At 38.7% G+C, this 17,719-nt stretch overlaps 3 protein-coding genes across 3 annotated transcripts in view; 1 reads left to right on the top strand and 2 right to left on the bottom strand.

Annotated features, from left to right (window-relative positions):
• Positions 1-9,915, bottom strand: part of tyw1 (tRNA-yW synthesizing protein 1 homolog (S. cerevisiae)) — an 88,494-nt gene extending 78,579 nt beyond the window's left edge. Inside the window, exons 1-7 of the mRNA XM_074680378.1 lie at positions 9,761-9,915; positions 9,375-9,502; positions 9,104-9,235; positions 8,764-8,865; positions 8,067-8,261; positions 7,706-7,981; positions 2,756-2,875 (exon numbers count right to left, since the gene is read on the bottom strand). Of these exons, the coding sequence (XP_074536479.1) occupies positions 2,756-2,875; positions 7,706-7,981; positions 8,067-8,261; positions 8,764-8,865; positions 9,104-9,235; positions 9,375-9,502; positions 9,761-9,824 (1,017 nt within the window). The 5' untranslated portion in view covers positions 9,825-9,915. The remainder of the gene's footprint in view (positions 1-2,755; positions 2,876-7,705; positions 7,982-8,066; positions 8,262-8,763; positions 8,866-9,103; positions 9,236-9,374; positions 9,503-9,760) is intronic.
• Positions 9,916-10,912: 997 nt separating this feature from the next.
• On the top strand, positions 10,913-14,187 carry sbds (SBDS ribosome maturation factor). Its single transcript, XM_074679646.1, has 5 exons — positions 10,913-11,159; positions 11,366-11,495; positions 11,581-11,781; positions 12,210-12,374; positions 12,454-14,187. Exons 1-5 carry the CDS (start codon positions 11,032-11,034, stop codon positions 12,577-12,579), a joined length of 750 nt encoding a protein of 249 aa, XP_074535747.1. The 5' UTR covers positions 10,913-11,031; the 3' UTR covers positions 12,580-14,187.
• Positions 14,188-15,402: 1,215 nt separating this feature from the next.
• LOC141798120 (claudin-4-like) lies at positions 15,403-17,623 on the bottom strand. The gene has a single exon (XM_074679919.1). The coding sequence runs from the start codon at positions 16,571-16,573 to the stop codon at positions 15,749-15,751; it is 825 nt and encodes a 274-aa protein (XP_074536020.1). The 5' UTR covers positions 16,574-17,623; the 3' UTR covers positions 15,403-15,748.
• Positions 17,624-17,719: the final 96 nt, after the last annotated feature.

Here is a 17,719-nt window from a genome sequence, read left to right as displayed (position 1 = left end):
ATTTTTGATCAGGCACAAAAAAGATGAGCACCTCAAACTTGTGGAACCACTTGGATACATTACATACTTTTGTTCAAATTATATTAATAAGTTCAAATTTCTTTTTTGACATTTTAAGAAGAGTGTGAATGTTTACTACTGCTTGTTACATTGTGTGTTTACTCAGACAAAATATTTCATTGTTTTGAAAGCTGAATAAATGTTCAGAGGACTGGACACGACTTGTTCTAATAGATTTCTTTTAGTTGCTCAGAAATTGCTGCGTTTCACAAAAATGTGATAAATATATATTTATTTAACAATCGGCCTGAATATCAAATTGGAAAAATCGGCTATGCATATCGGCATCGGCTGCCCAAATTTGGAAAGCATCGGCATCGGCATAGGCCCACAAAAAACCCATATCGGTCGACCTCTAGCCGTCATAAAGCTAAAATTGCTGCTGAGTCAGTAAAACCGAGTTAAACCGGTCATTTTCTACAAATGCACTGAGAAAACATGACACTCAATACAAGCGCTGTTGATGAAATTCTCCCATCTCCTGCGTCATGTTAAGACATGTTTCCAACTATGTATGTGATACCTTCAGGTACCCTCAGAGTAGAGATGGGTACCTTTCACATTTGAAATGATACGGTACCTGGCAATCGGTTTCGGTACTCAATGGTACTAATTTCCTGTACTTTTTTTTTGTTCATGTGGTAAAAATATTAATTTAACAAAACTTAATAGTAATAAAATCTCAAATTCTTTCATTTAGAATATTTATTTTTCAATATATAACTTTGCAATGCTGTGTTCATGTCCAGTATGGAAAATCGCCTACTCTTCTAGTCCCTCACAGTCACAAGGATGCTTTTAGGTACCTAAACATGGTACCTTTTGATTTTATGTGAATCGGTACCTGATACTTTTGACTGTACCCATCCCTACCTCGGAGACTTGAGAATCTGACGATTACCTCAATGTTTTCAGTTTTTGGATTGGACAAATGGCTTGTAAATGCCAGTCATTTAAAAATAAGTGGTATTTTTAACCCGCCGACGGGTTTGGGATCCGGGGGTTTTAACTTCAAAACTAGCTGGACTAAGTTAAACGGACTTAATAAGCTTTAACTTTTATTTTTTTTACTATCCAGTATTGTGAACACACAAAAACAAAAAAAACTGTGCTGCTCCACTCTCTCACTTCTTCAGCAAAGTTTAACTCCAAACCCAAAAATCGCATTGTGACTCAGTATTGACCGATACTCAATGTTAGAAAATTGGGGTGGAGGCCAAAAAATGCTAATCGGGACATCCCTAGTTATCTGGGTTGTTAAAAACAACAACAATGTACACCATAACGAACCAAAAACCGTGGCAACAACACCACGATGAAAAACCAAATCATGGTTTTTGTGAACAGTTTCATCCCTAAAAGACAAAAAAATTATCAAAACAACCACAATCATTCCTGAACAGCTCAAAAACTGCCAGAGCAAATAATCCAGAGCTTTCCAAACCTCACTGAGCTGACAGAAAACACTGTAATATTTATTCCCCAGGAGAAAAACACAGTCCTGAGACAATCTGTTGTTAGAGTCATGTTCCTTGTCTTTATGAGACATGGAAACTTCTCCTGATATCCTGCAGCGTCAGCTCAACACCAACTTTGTCACAGATTACGTTTTCATGAGAACAAAACGTATGAGCCACAGAGCCCACCTTGTCCTCAGACTAAAGTTAGGAGGAAAACTAACACACTCACTCTTTTAGAGCAAATATCAGCCTGAAAGATGCAAATTCTCTTCTAAAGCCTCATTTTAGGTGAAAGTAGAGACTACAGCCACCGAGGGAGACGTTTGTGTTTCGTTTCTGCCACAACAGAGCTTTGCTTTATGAGCGGCTATGATCATTTTCAGTTAAGGCAGCAGCCGAACATAACGCAGGCAGAAATCATCATCAAGGGATCAGCGCTGCAACGTAATGGGACGTTCATTTACCCATCAGCTGCAAATGGATGTGATCAGTGTTTCTCTACTTTTTTTTTACGATAAATCCTCAAACACAAAGAAGATTCACACAAGAGCGGAAATATAAGAGCATTATTTCACTTTTGGTTCCGTATCTGATGCTTTAAAACAAAAACTAAACTGTGAGGTGTTTTTTCCCACGCTGGCCTACACCCAGCATCTTTTCCTGCCGGCTCACCGTAAACAACAGTCCATAAAAGAGACCGATGAAGCCTCTTCCTCCTCATTCTTTCCGCTTTTTCGAGAGTGACTTGTTCATGTCACGTCTGTGAGGTGGGCGTCCTCGCTCTTACACAAGCCTCTGCTTCTCGCCTGCTGGGGTCTGGTGTCTATCAACCCATCTGCCACTTCTCATTCAGTGACAGCGCTTTCTCTTCCTTACTCCACACGCTCAGCGCGGACCGAGGTGTTAAAAGCTTCAAACCCTGATGGAGCCGCTTATAGACCTTCAAACGGAAACACCAGAAATACACCTGCAGGGTGACGACGAGTAAGCCAACCAAGTGATTTATATCATACTCCTGTTTATACGCCCAATAAATAACAGTAAACCCATTTTACTACTAAGTTTCTTTGGTAGCAAAAGGTGAAATCAGTCATGTGACCTCCTTTTGATTTGCTTTTGCACCAGATCATGATTTCCCTCAGCTCTAGAGGAATAAAATTATAGCTGCTGGATACAGAACAGGCATGAATTCATTTCTAAAAGAGGAGTAACTGAGCTGCCGAACGGACCCTGACCTTTGCTTTCTTGGCACTGCTCATGATGTTTCCCAGATCCTCCATGTCCACCACTAAACCCGACCTTTTCTCTTGCAGGCTGGACTCATCCTCATCGCTGCTGGACTCAAGCAGGTCCTCCTGAAACCGGACAGAAAGAAAAATACATTTTAATAATATGAATAATACATTAATGCACTTTTTACAGCTGCTTTTTACTAGAATATTTTAACAAATCATTCAATATCTGGTTTATTGTACAACTCTGTGCGGCAACTGTCGTGCTTCTGTCCTGAAATATGTTTCAATATATTCAAACCCTCTTTTTGCCATTTTATATTTTGCTTAAACCATTTTTTATCTTAACTGACTTTTTTCTGACCTTTCCAATGATTATTTCTTTGTGTGAAGCACTTTGAATTGGCTTGTTGTAGAAATGTGCTTTAAGATAAACTTGCCTTACATTCATTTATCCAGCATCTTTAAAAATACGGATTTAGAAGTTGCTCTGATGACAAGCGAACATATGGAATAAAACAAAGAAAGAACTCAAGACACAAAAGATCCAAAACAGAACCCATTTCTTAAAATCACAAACAAAAAAAACATAAATTAAAACCCTGGAAATCATCACCCAGATGACACACTGACCCAGTACAGGAACCAAACAACAGGAACTTAGCCCAGTAGGACCAAAAGTGTCAGAAATCTTAGAAAGATGGAGGGCAAAACCTATGGGTGAGTACTGGCATGAAGCTTATGATATTTTGGTCACAATACAAAATAATTACTATGTAGCACAATTAAGGATGCACACTATATGGGTATCAATATCAGTATTGGCTGATGTTGGTCATTTTTTGAACATATTGGCATCAAAAACAAATAATATTGTTTCCTCTGACTGTGTAAAAACCAAAACTCCCTAAGAAGAGTGGATTCTCTTCTTTTATGTCTCTCTTCCTGTTTTATCCAAAAAAACAGACAAAACATACTTTTTTTGATCACGTTCATCTCGGGCACTCCATCCTTTGATCCTTTCCATGATCTCTGTTGTCTTTTCTCACAATCACGCCACTTTTTCTCTCTGAACTACCTCGACACATCATCTCAGATTGTTTTCGTTCAATTTTATTTTTTTCATCAATATTGATATCGGTAAATATCAGTTATCGACCACAGCAGCATTATTAATATCGGGTATTGGCCAAAATGTTCATTTTGATGCATCCCTAATCACTATACGACAATATGGTGATATATTGTGATTTTCTACACAGTTAAAAACAGAGATAATGTATGTAAATCAAACACTATTACTTAAAATTGAAAGGCAAATTTAAGTCGAAACTATTTCACTAAAAGCAACTGTTAAATGATGAAAGTCAGATGCAGTGTTTCATAAATACACTTAACTTGACAACATAAAGTGTGTCAAGTTTGTCACTTTTACTACTGTGACATTGAACTAATGTTGCAAAGAAATTATTGGGCGAAAGACGTGGTCAATTGGTGAAACCATTATTATCATGAACAATCTGATGTTGCACAAAAAAATTAAGTTTTATTTTACTTCCAACTTGGCTATTATGTAAGTTTCTATTTTTGCAAAAATATGGATACTCAGAGTTGAAATATATTTATTCTATCAGAGGTCAAAGTATTGTGAAATATTGCTATACTGATACTTTTTGACACATCTAGTAACAAACCGCAAAACCGTACCCTGGGATGGAAGTGAAATTTATAACATCAGCTCATATTTTTAGTAAATAGGGCTGGGCCGATATGTTATTCTCGCGTTTCAATTCTATTACAATTTTTTTGCTGTTGTGCTAATTTGAATTTAATTTGTGATTCTTTGATATTTACAATTTTTGCAATTTTTAGTTTACTTTTTTAACACTAGAACATGTGAAAAAGTTAAATGATGATAATGTCGACAGACAACTTCAGGAGCCATATTTTTTAAAAAATGCACATCACATGAGTCAGAGACAAAAATACTGCTCTCTGCTGGAGAAAAGTGGTAACTTTTTTCCAATCCAGTTAATAAACAGGTTTTCCTTCACCCCTAGTAAATAGAATATGAATTAAGTACATATGATAAAATAGAAACAACACTAGTAGATGGATGAATTAATTAAAAAATGCATAAATTAAGAGTTAAAAACAGTCAATTGTATATTGAAATGACCTGAAAATAAGAGGATAAGAAGATGATGTTATGAAAACATGAATCATCCTCTGACACCGGTGCATTCACACATAACTAGTTGAAAACTCATCCAGAGTTGCGTAACGAGCGGCTCCATATGGAACACATTTATCGTTCACCTCCTCCTGCATGATTAACTACGAGAACCATGGGCATGTGTACGGCGTTAAATGAGATTCATCACATAATGTTCTGAGTGTAAAGCCTCTGCACAGCTGACCGGCTGCAGAGTAAAAACAGGAGTAGTACAGTGGGCAGATAAATCAGCGGCGCGTTGGTTCCGCCTGAATGTCACCTCTGCTGAGTGCACCGAGTGCTGCAGACAGAGGGGACACAGTCTCAGCTAGAGTTGGCTCTAAAGGTGCCTGCTACCATGACAACCAGTCATGTGTGTGTGCTGTGATGCGTATGAAAGCTGCTGGCGTGTGTGTATGTGTGTGTGTAATGTGTAATTTCGTTGCCTGGTGCTATTTTGGTGTTTTGACATGACGGGCAGCGCTGAGTGACGCTGTCGGGCGTTTATAACTGAGCTCACACAGAAACACACACAAATTAGAGCTACTTAAAACAAAGCTCATAACTCACAACACTCCTCTAATTTATCCAGCTTTAATCAGCTGAGGTTGAGGGGAAGCTTTTACGGCTAAAGTGTCCTTGTAATGTAGAAAGCATCATCATCATAAGCCAGGGGACATTTTCCTAATGAAACATCAGCAGAACACCTTCACAGCCTTTCACCTTCATGTATTTACTAATAATCCTCACTTGCTTATTTGTATTCAGGGTCAGGAGAGCACGGGGAAGTTAGTGTTGAAGTAGACTGTGCAGAAACCAAGGCTGTAACTTGTTTATGAGCCTCTGATCAAGGCTACTGCCTCGTCTAATGATGTACTTTTAATGAATTTTTAATTCTCCTCTGAGTCTGTGGAGCATGTGTTACCTGTGAATCCTGTAAACCCTGTATTCAAACAGTCACAAAAAGCATTAGTGTTATTTTTATGAATGGAAAGAAAAGGAGAAATTTCAATCTTTGTGCCTCATTAAATCAAATGTCAACTAATATCTCGTCATTTATTTTTAAAAATACTTTCGTCCACACAGACTGGGAAAACCCGCCGATTAATTCAGCTTGGATCATGCCAAACCAGCCAATCAGAATGAGCCTCTGTCATTCAGCTGTGACTTTTAACCCTACATTGCAAAACGTATCATAACACAGGGAAACAATTAGAAAAAAGATTTTCTGTTGAGTTATATTTTTATGCTAATTAAAACTAAAATTGGCATGCTGATTCCAAAATTACAGTCATTTTTTTCGAGCATCCTCCAGATAAGCTAAATTCCTCTGATTAGTCAGACTTGTAGTCAGCTGATTACAATTGGACTCATCTTCAGCTACGTGGCAAATTTTTGTGCTTGTAACTATTCCATCTGTAGTGTTTTATTTACATAGGTTAATATTTCCTTTATAAAATATAACAGTGTCAAACAAACTTTGCAGTCATGCCCAATGCTTTCATATTTTATTGTATGTCAATATTTTAAGATTTTTAAAAAACATGCACATATCAGTTATGTAAAGTATTAGAGTTTTGGTAAATATTTTTAAGAAAACGGGGATCCTATATTTCAAAAACTTGACGTGATAGAGAAAAATTAAGATCAGTTTTGGATTCCACACCCAAAACTTAGTTTAAAAAAGCTGTAAGACCTAACTCAAATAACTGTGTACTTGATATATATGATTGTTTAAAAGATTTCTATCTCATCAAAACAAAAAATAGTTACCATAAAAGGTATATAAAAGTATATAAAAAATAAAATAATAAAATACAAACACAAAAATAATATAAATACAATAGAAATTATATTTAAAAAAAAAATTTAAAAAATGTATTCTTACCCCTTGAGGATTATAATACTACTACAAGCAGCTGAAGATATATTTTTTCTTTTTTTTTATGAGAATCATTGATATTTTCAAGAAGCTAAAAAAGAATAACATCTAAATTTTAACTCTTTTTCAAAATTTGTATTTTCTGCATTAAAGGAACTGATATTTATTTTAAACCTCACTAAATAAGTATCCAAACCCACAAAATAATTAAATGTGATACAAAAATATATTGTAAATAAAACAATATAGCAAAAATGTTTTGTGGATTTTAGTGAAAGGGTTAATAAACATCTTAATGTCAAAAAAAGAAAAAAAAATCTGTTTATTTTTTGATGGATCAGGCTTTACAGGGCTAAGTACCAAAAACTCTTTTCCCAGCGTCTACGCAAAAAACGAAACTTTCCAAAACCTTCATTTTGGCCGGAGTTTTCAGAAAACATTGTTTTTCGTGATGTAAAACTGTGTTTTCAGGTGGATGACAGGTGTTAATGTATAAAAAAATATATGCAGTTTCCCAGATACCCAGCTACATGTGGACATGGCCTGAGTCTATAAAATTACATTATGTTAATGTTCAGCCTCACATGCAGTGTGACTTAATGCTGCATTTCACAAGAAGTGTATGAGGTTTTAAAGTGAATGGACAGTTGGTCAGATTTATAATCCAACATTATGAATATTCATGGTTATTTTAGACAAAGTTCTGATTTAGAGGCTCATATGTGCTCAGTATTTAGCTCAATGACACCTCAGCAGTCTTTACAACCATTGAGTTTAACTACTGCACCAAAAGGTAAGAATTTTAACAGCTCTGTGTTTTTTGTCATTAAATATGCAACAAGGTCGGAGACTCTACCTCTGATTTGTTATGCTCCTCCTCTTCATCCTGTGTCTGCTCTTCCTCCCTCTTCTTGTTCTTGCAGGAGCCTCCGGTCTTACAGTTTCCACCGCAGCTCTTTTTCTCACCTTTGGCCAGAGCCTGCAGGCGCTTCAGGAACTTCACCTTCCAAGCCAGGAAGTCGGCCTGGACGCTGCCGTTACGGCTCTTCACCACGTTACAGTCGCCCTCTGCGCGGGTCAGAATCCGCACGCCACTCAGCATCCACAGCCACTTGTCCACGTTTTTACCCACCTAAGAAGAAAAGTGGGTTCAGTAAGATTCAAACACAAAAGCCTAGAGATGGATGGCCTTTAAAAAAAAAAAAAAAATCACTTACTGTGTTATAGTGGCCGACATAGACAGAGTTTCCAAGACCGAACACGGCGTATCTGAGGCCTTTGAGGTATGTTTTCCCGTATCTGAAGTCGGTGGAGGCTTCCTCCAGCCACTTACAGAACCACTCTGCGTTTTCTGTGGGCTGTCCATCAGTATAAGTCGCCAGGATAAACACACAGACTGACTTATTGGTGCACTGAAAGAAGATGAAAACAAATATTAGGAATTAAGTTATAATGGCAGCTTTATCTAAAGAGAACATCTTAAAAATCAGTCTGTTTAAAAGATTTCAGCTGGAGCTGAAAACATCTGCAGGCTTACTGAGCTGTTTGTCACCAGCTTTCAACAAGAGAAAAACTGTTACTAATTTTTACTTGATTTATTCTGCTCTAATTAGCCCTTCCCTGTAAGTATGTGTTGCCAAGATTTATGTCCTTGAAGTCACATTTTAAAGGTTTAATTAACACCCTCAAGCAACTTATTCACACAGCCTTAACAGCACGTTTTATCCTCTCAACAGAGAGGCAACAATTAATGAGTCACTTCAATTTTATGAAGCAAAAATGAAGGGTTATGTGATGAGAAGCAGCTCTAATGCTGGGAGGGTTTTCTCCAGCTGACATCCTTGAGTGGAGGGCTTTTTATTTTGCCACCTGTACTCACATAAACAACAAAAACACACCTTCGCTTTGGCTTACCTCATCAGCAAGTTGATCGTCTGGATCGTAGTCTTTCATGTCAATCACTTCTGCTGGTATTCCTAAAGTCTTCACCTCCTCTGATAGCTCATTTGCAAAGCCCTGAATCAGCAGAAAGAAAAGTTGACTGAATTTGAGTTTGGGATAATCTATTGTTACTGGATAAGAAGGGTGAAGCATTAGTTTTCAAATGGATTAAGGTTGGAAAATTCTGCAAAGCCCTCAATTTATTCCTAGATCATGAGGCTTAAGGTTCAGATTTTGAGCTCACGTTCACAGCATTTGTTAACAGAGTTTTGAACATTTTTCAGAATCAAAATCAGGTTTTTCACATCTGTACCTTCGCTGTTCCAGTTTGAGAGCCGTAGAAGATTTTAACAGCAGAAACATGAACCACAGGATCTTTGCTAGAGCAATCAGTTTTCTTCACTGCTTTGTACACCAGCGCTCCGACATCTTTGGAGAAGCTTCTCTGAAATAAAAAGGAAAGGAGTAGATAAAATAAAAGATGAAGACAGGTTGAGCTCAGTCCTTTTTCTTCTTTTCCTGCAACTCAAAGATCCCATTTACAACAAGTGGCCTGAGTGAGTCAGCTGGAGGAGGCTACTCACCCTCTTCAGTGCCATCTTCACCGAGAACCAGACCCCAAAGATGAGAGCAGCAGCTGAATACAAGTACAGCCTGTTGTGCCATATCCACATTAAATAGCTCTCAGTGGGACTGTGGAGATCCTGAGACACTGCAAAGAGTAAATACAGCACTCTGAGTCATCAGTTTTAGGGAGATATTGTGGATTATCATGCTAAAATGATAATGTTTCATCAGACTGTTCCTAACAAGAAGCAACACAGCAGGTTGAATCACAACCCCGGGTCACCTGCAGCTGATAAAAGGCGGTTGGAAGGCTAACCGGACATGCTAACAAACAATGCATTATACGTGCTCGAGCAGAGTCACTAAAGTTAAATTCCGGTTATTAAACTTAAAATAAACTCACCTTTCGACTCCAAAGAATGCACAGGGCCCATGGCCAACAGAATAAATCCAACAAAACTCAGCATTGCTACAAAAGAAATATCAAAATACTCAGTCAACTGCCGTTGATGCTGCGCGCAACCATGTTGATGTGTCAACGAGCATGCTGGGAAGTGTAGTTCTTTTCATATTGATGACTGGAGCCTGAAACAGAGCCACATTAGAGTTTAGATAATTTGGCTTACATACAAAAGGGACCATAAATTGTTATATTTAACTTTGTATCTTTCTTTAAATTTACCGAATTCGTTGAATTATTTAAACAAACGTTCTTCATTTCACCGGAAGTGTTGTAGATATAATATTTCTTACTTGGTGGTACGAGGAAAATTTGTATGGACAGGTAACAGTCGGATTATCTCAATATTTGATGCATTTCAAAATGCGATCAATATATATAAAAAAATGTATGAAATGTTGTAATACTCAAAAAGCCCAATGTCTATATGGGTACCTTTGTACTTTAATTCCTGATTGACCGCTTGTGTTTTATTAATTTTTTATTTATCTATTTATTTATTTTTTAATTTATTTTTTATTTATCTTTTTTTTTTAATGTAAGTTATCGTTTTGTTATTATTGTGATTGCTCTGTCTTTTTTTGTTATTAGACTGTTTTTACTTGAATGTGATGCCTTGTTGATTTGTACATTGACAATTTAAAAAAATAAATAAAACGTCGGATTATCTGGGTTATTTCAAAATTTAACGGCTGTGTTGATTAAATTTGATGTAGTATTAAATTGTGTTTCCGTCGAGTCGTCAGTTGATCATTCACTGCTCCCTAGTGTTCAAATCACAGAACTGCAGCATTAAACGTAATGAGTATACAGAGAGTTTCGGTAAAGAGTGTCGAAATAATGTAGGTTTAATTAAAAATAACGTAGTATAATATGTATTGTTAAACTATTAGCACGGCTAATTATTAACTGGTGATAACACAATTATTTTTGGCGTCCGCTGTTATGTTATCAAATAATTTTTCACATATATTATAATAGTTTGTTTGTATTTTTCAGTTACGTAGCGTATTAATTTTTTTTAAGAGTTGTAAAATTGTTAACTATGTTTTTTAAAGTGCGTTTGAAGCGGGGCAGGAACTATTGTCACGCGCCCATGTTTCGAGCGGGCAGTATTTTGAAACGCATTCTGGGCGCAGCAACATCGAAGAACTGGCAGCATTATTTTTTATTACGACACAAAATTAGGCAGCGCTGGCCAAGAAAACGCAGAAATGTCGATATTTACGCCGACAAATCAAATACGGCTCACCAATGTGGCGGTGGTGAGGATGAAGAAAGGCGGGAAGCGGTTTGAAATCGCCTGTTATAAGAATAAAGTCATGAGCTGGAGGACAGGAGCGTAAGTACTCCATGTTATTATCGATGACATGTTGAGCTGATAACGACTCAATTACACTTTTACGTCAATTTAACTAAAACAGAATGGTATGTTTGTACTTTAACTGTCAAATTCAGCCCACCAATTTGTCTGTATGTTATGTCTCAACACCCTGAACTAGCAAAAACAGACATGTTTGACTTTCCACGCATTGTGTTGTGTTAAAGGGAGAAAGACCTGGATGAGGTTTTGCAGACAGCCTCAGTCTTCATCAATGTGTCCAAAGGTCAGATGGCCAAGAAGGAGGACTTAAGCAAAGCATTTGGGACGGATGATCTCACAGAAATCTGCAAACAGGTGAGAAATAATTCCCTGTACTTCTCTTTAAGTACTGATGCTCCACTCCTCACACACTGCCCTCTGTTTCCCTTCTTTCTGACAGATCCTGGCCAAAGGAGAGCTGCAGGTCTCAGACAAGGAGAGGCAGAGCCAGCTGGAGACCATGTTCAGGGATATCGCGACTATCGTGGCAGAGAAGTGTGTCAACCCAGAGACCAAGAGGCCGTACACAGTCAGCCTCATTGAACGAGCAATGAAGGACATACACTACTCTGTGAAGCCCAACAAAAGCACCAAACAGCAGGTCAGGGGACAGAAATCAGTCTGTCAGCTCTTTCATGACTGTAAACATGACAAAGCGGTTTGTTGCTGTCTCACAAAGATGTATCTGTTGTAAATAATGCACTGCTGTCCCTGATTGAAGTGCATTCCAGTCTAGAAAAAAATTATATTTATTTCTTCTTCCTTCAGCTCACAAGAAAAAGTTAAAACTATTTTATAACAGGATTTTTAAGGTTTTAGATGTACTTCAAAGTGCCTCTTTCCACAGACACCACAGCCAATAAAATCCGATCTTTTAAGAGGACAAACTACACTTACCTCACACCTCAAAGTCAGCGTCTTTTCTGGAACATGAAGTTAATTTAAGATTTTTAGAAAAGGAAAGAGATCTTAATTTTCAGGGATTTTTTGGTTTCCGTTGGGCTCATGACACGTGTTTCATTGTCCCAGGCTCTGGAGGTGATCCGGCAGCTGAAGGAGACCATGCAGATCCAGAGAGCTCACATGAGGCTCAGACTGGTGCTGCCCGCTAAAGAGGCCAAGAAGCTGAAGGAGAAGCTGAAGCCGCTCCTGCAGGTTGTGGAGAGTGAAGACTTTGATGAGGAGCTAGAAATGGTGAGGAGGATTTGTTTGTGTTAACTACTTCTCCCTGCATATTAGATTCAGCTTTAATTAACTGTCTCCTCATCCTCAGGTGTGCCTGGTGGATCCCGGCTACTACAGGGAGATCGACGAGCTGATCCGCTGTGAGACCAAAGGCCGAGGTTCTCTGGAGGTTCTCAGTCTGAAGGATGTTGAGGAGGGAGATGAAAAACTATAGTAACCCAGACAGTCAGGACTCCTCAGCCTGTCCATGCTAACACGCTTCACTGCAGCACACTGACTCATTCAAAAAAGTATATCTATGTACAGATAAATACTAATTATAGCGCTCTTATTATCCAACATTATGATGTGTCAAAAATGTATTTTACTTTAAGAATCTGACACATTTGTTTACTTGGTAATGGGGGGATTAATGTAATAATTGGAGCACTTGAAGCTAAAAATGCAGGAAGTTTTGAGCTACATTCTGGACAATGACACATCAGCCTTCAATCAGATTTTGTGTGCCATGTAGTCAATACCCAACCGAAGAGTTAAGTTCTTTTATCCAGTAATTTATATTTTTCATAAGGGACTTACTTTGCTTTATTGGGAATAAATATATAATGAAGTATTTTTGTGTTTGCTCAGTGATTTATTCTTACAGACCCCAACATCAAATCATTTAAACCAGAAACATTTCCATCTGTGATGTGACATTTGAAGAAAAGTGTCCAAAATACTGAAAAAAAAAACTAATAGATATCATCTTTTATTGAAAAACTGAATGAACTCAAAGTTGAAGATCCAGGGGTGTAAAAATACAGAACTAGTCAATTTAAGAACTGATTTAAGAGTTAAAAAATGTCTTTTAATTCTCGCAAAGTTCAGAGAAAATTACCTTCTTTAAAGTAATCACACAGCTCACTGAAGCTGAACTGAATCTTTTAATTAAAAGAGATTAGATAAAACTCATTCATTCATTTTTGAGCACTTCCACTGTTTTGGGGGGTCGTGGGTGGCTGGAGCCAGTCAATCAAAAGGCTAACACACAGAGACGAACAACCTTTAATTTACATACCCACACCTAAGAGCAATTAAATCACCAATTTCAGCAGTGACGACAGAGTGAAACTTCACTGTTACCCTGGTCTTCAGTCTGAAAAATGCATTTTAGTGACGAATCATAATAATTCTCTCACACACACACTGGTGTAGATCTGCAAAGAGAAGTCTGTTTTCTGTCCAATTCTTTCATCTTCAAACCTCTCACTTGACGTGAGCTGCCGTTGTCCTCCTCTCAGTATAAAAAGGCTCTAAATAAAACATCAGCATATGTTTTTTTCACTACTACTCCTAAGGATGGGTACCAAATCAGGTACTTTTATAGGTCCCGAACAAATTCTGTCTGTAGTACCAAGTACAGATTCACTTAAAATCAAAAGGTACCATGTTTCGGTACCTAAACACATCCTTGCGACTGAGAAAGTGGGAGAGTAGGCAATTTTCCATGCTGAACATGAACGCAGCATTGCAAGGTTATATACTGAAGAATAAAAATGTTAATTTGAAAAACTTTGAGATTGTATTATTTAACAAATTAATGTTTACCAAATAAACACACACAAAATTGGTAATGTACAGAAACTGATACCCTTAGACAAACTTTTTTTGTACTGCTTTTTCTTAGGTGGGTATTAAGTCAAATACATAATATATTGTCAAGTCTGGCATGCATTGTGCTTATGTCAACACAGGACATTCCTATCTTCCATGTCATGATGAGAGGGCACAGCAACAGCTGACAGAGCACAGTGAATACATGTGACTCCTTATATTTGATGCCATGTTTGATGACAAACGTTTACGAGTAATTCCATAATTAGGGGAACATTTCATGTCTATGGGATATTCTTAGCAATTTTACCAAATATTAATTTCAAACAATGAGAAATTTTACAGTGGCTCATTTGGGTGATATGTCACTTTTATTTAATACAGAAAGTACACAGGTTCCATAATTAATCTAGCTAAAAATGTAAATCATGTGTTGAAATTTGCAGTTTGTGTTCTGTCTGATTTCTCAAAAGTCAAGTTTGCTCTTCAACACTAGAATACATGTTTGTGTTTATTACTTTCAGTATTATTTGTTCAAATTAATCAATGTCTGAGAAATCTGCATCAACCGTTTTATCCATTGAAAAAAACCCTATAAATCAGTAGTGGTTTGCTCTGAAGTCACATCCTTTTTGGTGGGAACCGTGCAGAAAGTGTGGCATGTTTCAGCTCCTCCTCATTAATATTCAACCAGAATGAATGTCCGTACATGGGGCGCATTAAATGTTCTTTAACTGTGTTATCTACAGTTTCTGCTGTTCTTACTATAGATGTTCTAAAGACCAAACTGGGAAGAAAAGGAGCAGAAATATGAGGTGATGGAGGTCAGGTGGTGCCATGTTCAAGATCTCCAGTTAGGGACAAAAAATGGAAAAAAAATGTTAACCGTGTTACATGTGATTTTTGTGCCATAATTCTTTAAAATTTTGGATTAACTGTGATATAAATGATGAGGGACATTTCTAGGGAGTGTAGTCTGACAGAGAAATGTTGGATAACTCTAAATTCAGTATAATGTGGATTTATGTTGAAGAATAGTCACAACTTTTGTCCATAACACAGTTGACAAAATTACGCTCCAAAGTTTTTGTTACGTAAATATTCAAGAATTCTTGAATTCATTCATACTGTCTGCCATGTTTTTTTCCTCAAAGTCTCTGTTCTCAAAGGCACAGGCTGACGAGAACTGCCCTACTGTTTTTCAAGGCACCCAGAAAAAAGGGATCATTTAGGGGAATCGTTAAGATAAGATGTAAACAATGTTGATGGATTGAACCATTTGGTTCCCTACTGCTGGGTACCGATACTGAGTCCCAGGTACCATATCATTTCAAAATTGAAAGGTACCCATCCCTAATCAATCATAATCATGTTGTAAACCACATCATGCAAGTATTGATACAAACAACTCTTGTAAACAAACATTTCTGAATCTCACTTTATTACACAGCGTCTTCTTAGTGCAGAACATTTTCTCTCAGTCACAAACATTTCTCAACAAACAAAACAAACCTGTACTTCTCTGACTTGTGCGGACAGTTTTTAGTCTTAAAGCCAACATTACAGTGTATTAAAAGAAGAGAGTCTCAGTGTTACTCTGGATTCACCGTCAGTTTCCTCAGAAACAGGAAAATCAGATGCAAAGCCCTAAAGTCTACCCACATCCCAAACAAAGAGCTAGTTACAGGAGAATCAGTGAATCATTACTCGACATGTGCGTCCTCTGCTGTTTGATCTAGCTACAGTCACTCCATGTGTTCCTGGTTTCCAGTCTGAATCACCCTCACTCAGATGGGCTCTGATCTGCGATCGTACTGGCTGCTGGTGAATGTAGTCCTGTTGATTCTGCTCAGCGGGTGGTTCGCCTCGTCCTCCACAGTCGCTGGTGCGCTTGGATCAGGCGGCTGTGAGGTTTTTCTGGGGCACCTGGTGGTGAGGAACACCCCTCCTAACAGCATCAGCCCAGAGGAAATCCAGCCTAGGTACAGAGCAGGCCCCCAGTCCCTTCTCAGCAGCACAGCTCCCTCTAGTGGCTGACTGGTGTGATGGCACGTCCAGGCAATGGGAACCAGCAAAAGGATCCCAGACAAAACAAAGAGAGCCCCACACACCACTTTAACCTGTCCACGCAGAGGAAACCACACCGCTCCCACGGCTCCAATCACAGCAGCAAACGCCCCGGCCCCCACAGCGGCCATGATGAGGGCTCTCCACGTGCGGAAACTTCCAGATAGAGACATCAGAGACCGGTAGAAGGAGCAGTGCAGGCTGCCATCATGGGCCAAGTCCCAGTGATCCCACTCCAGCCACACCCCGTCCCAGTATGCCGGGAGAGTGGCTGTTGAGTTGTCCAGGGTGCCGCTCACCTTCCACAGGGCCAGGCAGCGCGTCAGGATGGCACAGAGCCACCCCGTGAGGGCCAGAGCGAGGGCAGCGAGCTCCAGCTGCCGCTCCATGACTCCGGCCTGCTCCTCCTCTCCACGGCAGCCTGACTGCCTAACCAAAAACAGCTGGCTGCGAGGCGGGGCGGGGTGTTGTTTTAACGTGTGTGTGCATGTGTGAGGCCAGGGCAGGCTTGTGTTTGAGTGTGGGTGTGTGTGTCTGCTTTGCATGTCTGTTCAGAAAGGAGAAACCAGTTCTTTGGTATTCATGGGGAAAAAAAGGCAGAGCATGAGAGCATTGGGTGGAGGAGGGAAATCCCTCTGTTTGCTCCGCCATGGTTTCAAAACAATCCCTTTCTCCCCAGTCCAGTGAGGAGGAGGAGACACAAAAGCTCCTCTGTGCTCCGACTTTTAGACTCTGAGTCATGTCCCAGAGACACTTTGATTTAAAGAGCCACGCGGTCCTGATGAAGTTTGTCTGAGGGAGCTTGTTGGACTGGGATCCTCCTCTCACAGAGAAAACAGATTATTACACAGTCACATGTTCCTGCTGTGTTTGTTTTGAATTCTTAGAAGTGAATCATTGGTGCACGTGTTCCTGGAATGACAAATTTTCTCTGGTTAAACTTCACATAAAGCTTAACAAATGTGGTTAATGTGTTTTTTAAAACCAATTTCCCCCAAAACAAATTAATATTCAACCAAAAAATGTCTTTGATGAAAAAAAAGCCACTTTTGATTTGTTTTGCACAGATAATTCACCATCAGGCTCACAAATAAGCTAAAGAATATTAAAAAAATAACAACTTTCTTGTAATATTTTCGTCTCTTTTTCATCATTTTTGCATTTGGGGTGGATCTTTGCTGGTCATGGACACCAAACTGGTTTTGTCTTCAGTGATATTTTTACTTTTTTTGCTCCTGTGTTTGTCTGGAGATCCTACATGTAACTATGGTTGCATTGTTTACATGTGAAATCAGCTGTTAGCAGCCTGTAGCATGTCAGTGCTAACTGGTGCTAGGCCGGATGTTTCCCACAAAGTGAGGAGAAGGAGGTGAGGAAGACGTGCTGGTTCTCAGGTGTGAGCTAAGAAGTGACGACATGGACCTGTCCTTCCATCCATCGTTATTGGGAACGTAAGATCTATCTCCAATAAGATGGACGAGCTAGCTGTGCTAACCCAGCAACAGATGGAATACCAGAAGACAGAGTAGCATTATGCTATTCACAGACATGGCTAACAGAGCTAAGAAGCTAAAGCTGAAGAAGCTCAGTCCTGGACCCTGTGGAGGTGGAGGCTGGCTGAACTGGACAATGATGGACAAGCTGTCATCATCTATTTTCTTATGGACCTTTTCGCACTTTCTATACACTTT

This window comes from Halichoeres trimaculatus, unplaced genomic scaffold (genome assembly GCF_033239565.1).
Source record: "Halichoeres trimaculatus isolate MK-OKI-2021-1 unplaced genomic scaffold, fHalTri1.1 fHalTri1_scaffold_9, whole genome shotgun sequence".
NCBI lineage: Eukaryota > Metazoa > Chordata > Actinopteri > Labriformes > Labridae > Halichoeres > Halichoeres trimaculatus.
This window is presented reverse-complemented; position numbering and strand designations above follow the sequence as displayed.

What these genes read in the sequence shown, in the direction of transcription:
- sbds (XM_074679646.1), top strand. Translation starts at nt 11,032, where the DNA reads ATGTCGATATTTACGCCGACAAATCAAATACGGCTCACCAATGTGGCG. An exon ending in ATGAGCTGGAGGACAGGAGC is followed by an intron (nt 11,160 to 11,365) that starts GTAAGTACTCCA and finishes GTTGTGTTAAAG; the next exon opens with GGAGAAAGACCTGGATGAGG. An exon ending in TTGATGAGGAGCTAGAAATG is followed by an intron (nt 12,375 to 12,453) that starts GTGAGGAGGATT and finishes CCTCATCCTCAG; the next exon opens with GTGTGCCTGGTGGATCCCGG.
- LOC141798120 (XM_074679919.1), bottom strand. Translation starts at nt 16,573, where the DNA reads ATGCAAAGCAGACACACACACCCACACTCAAACACAAGCCTGCCCTGG.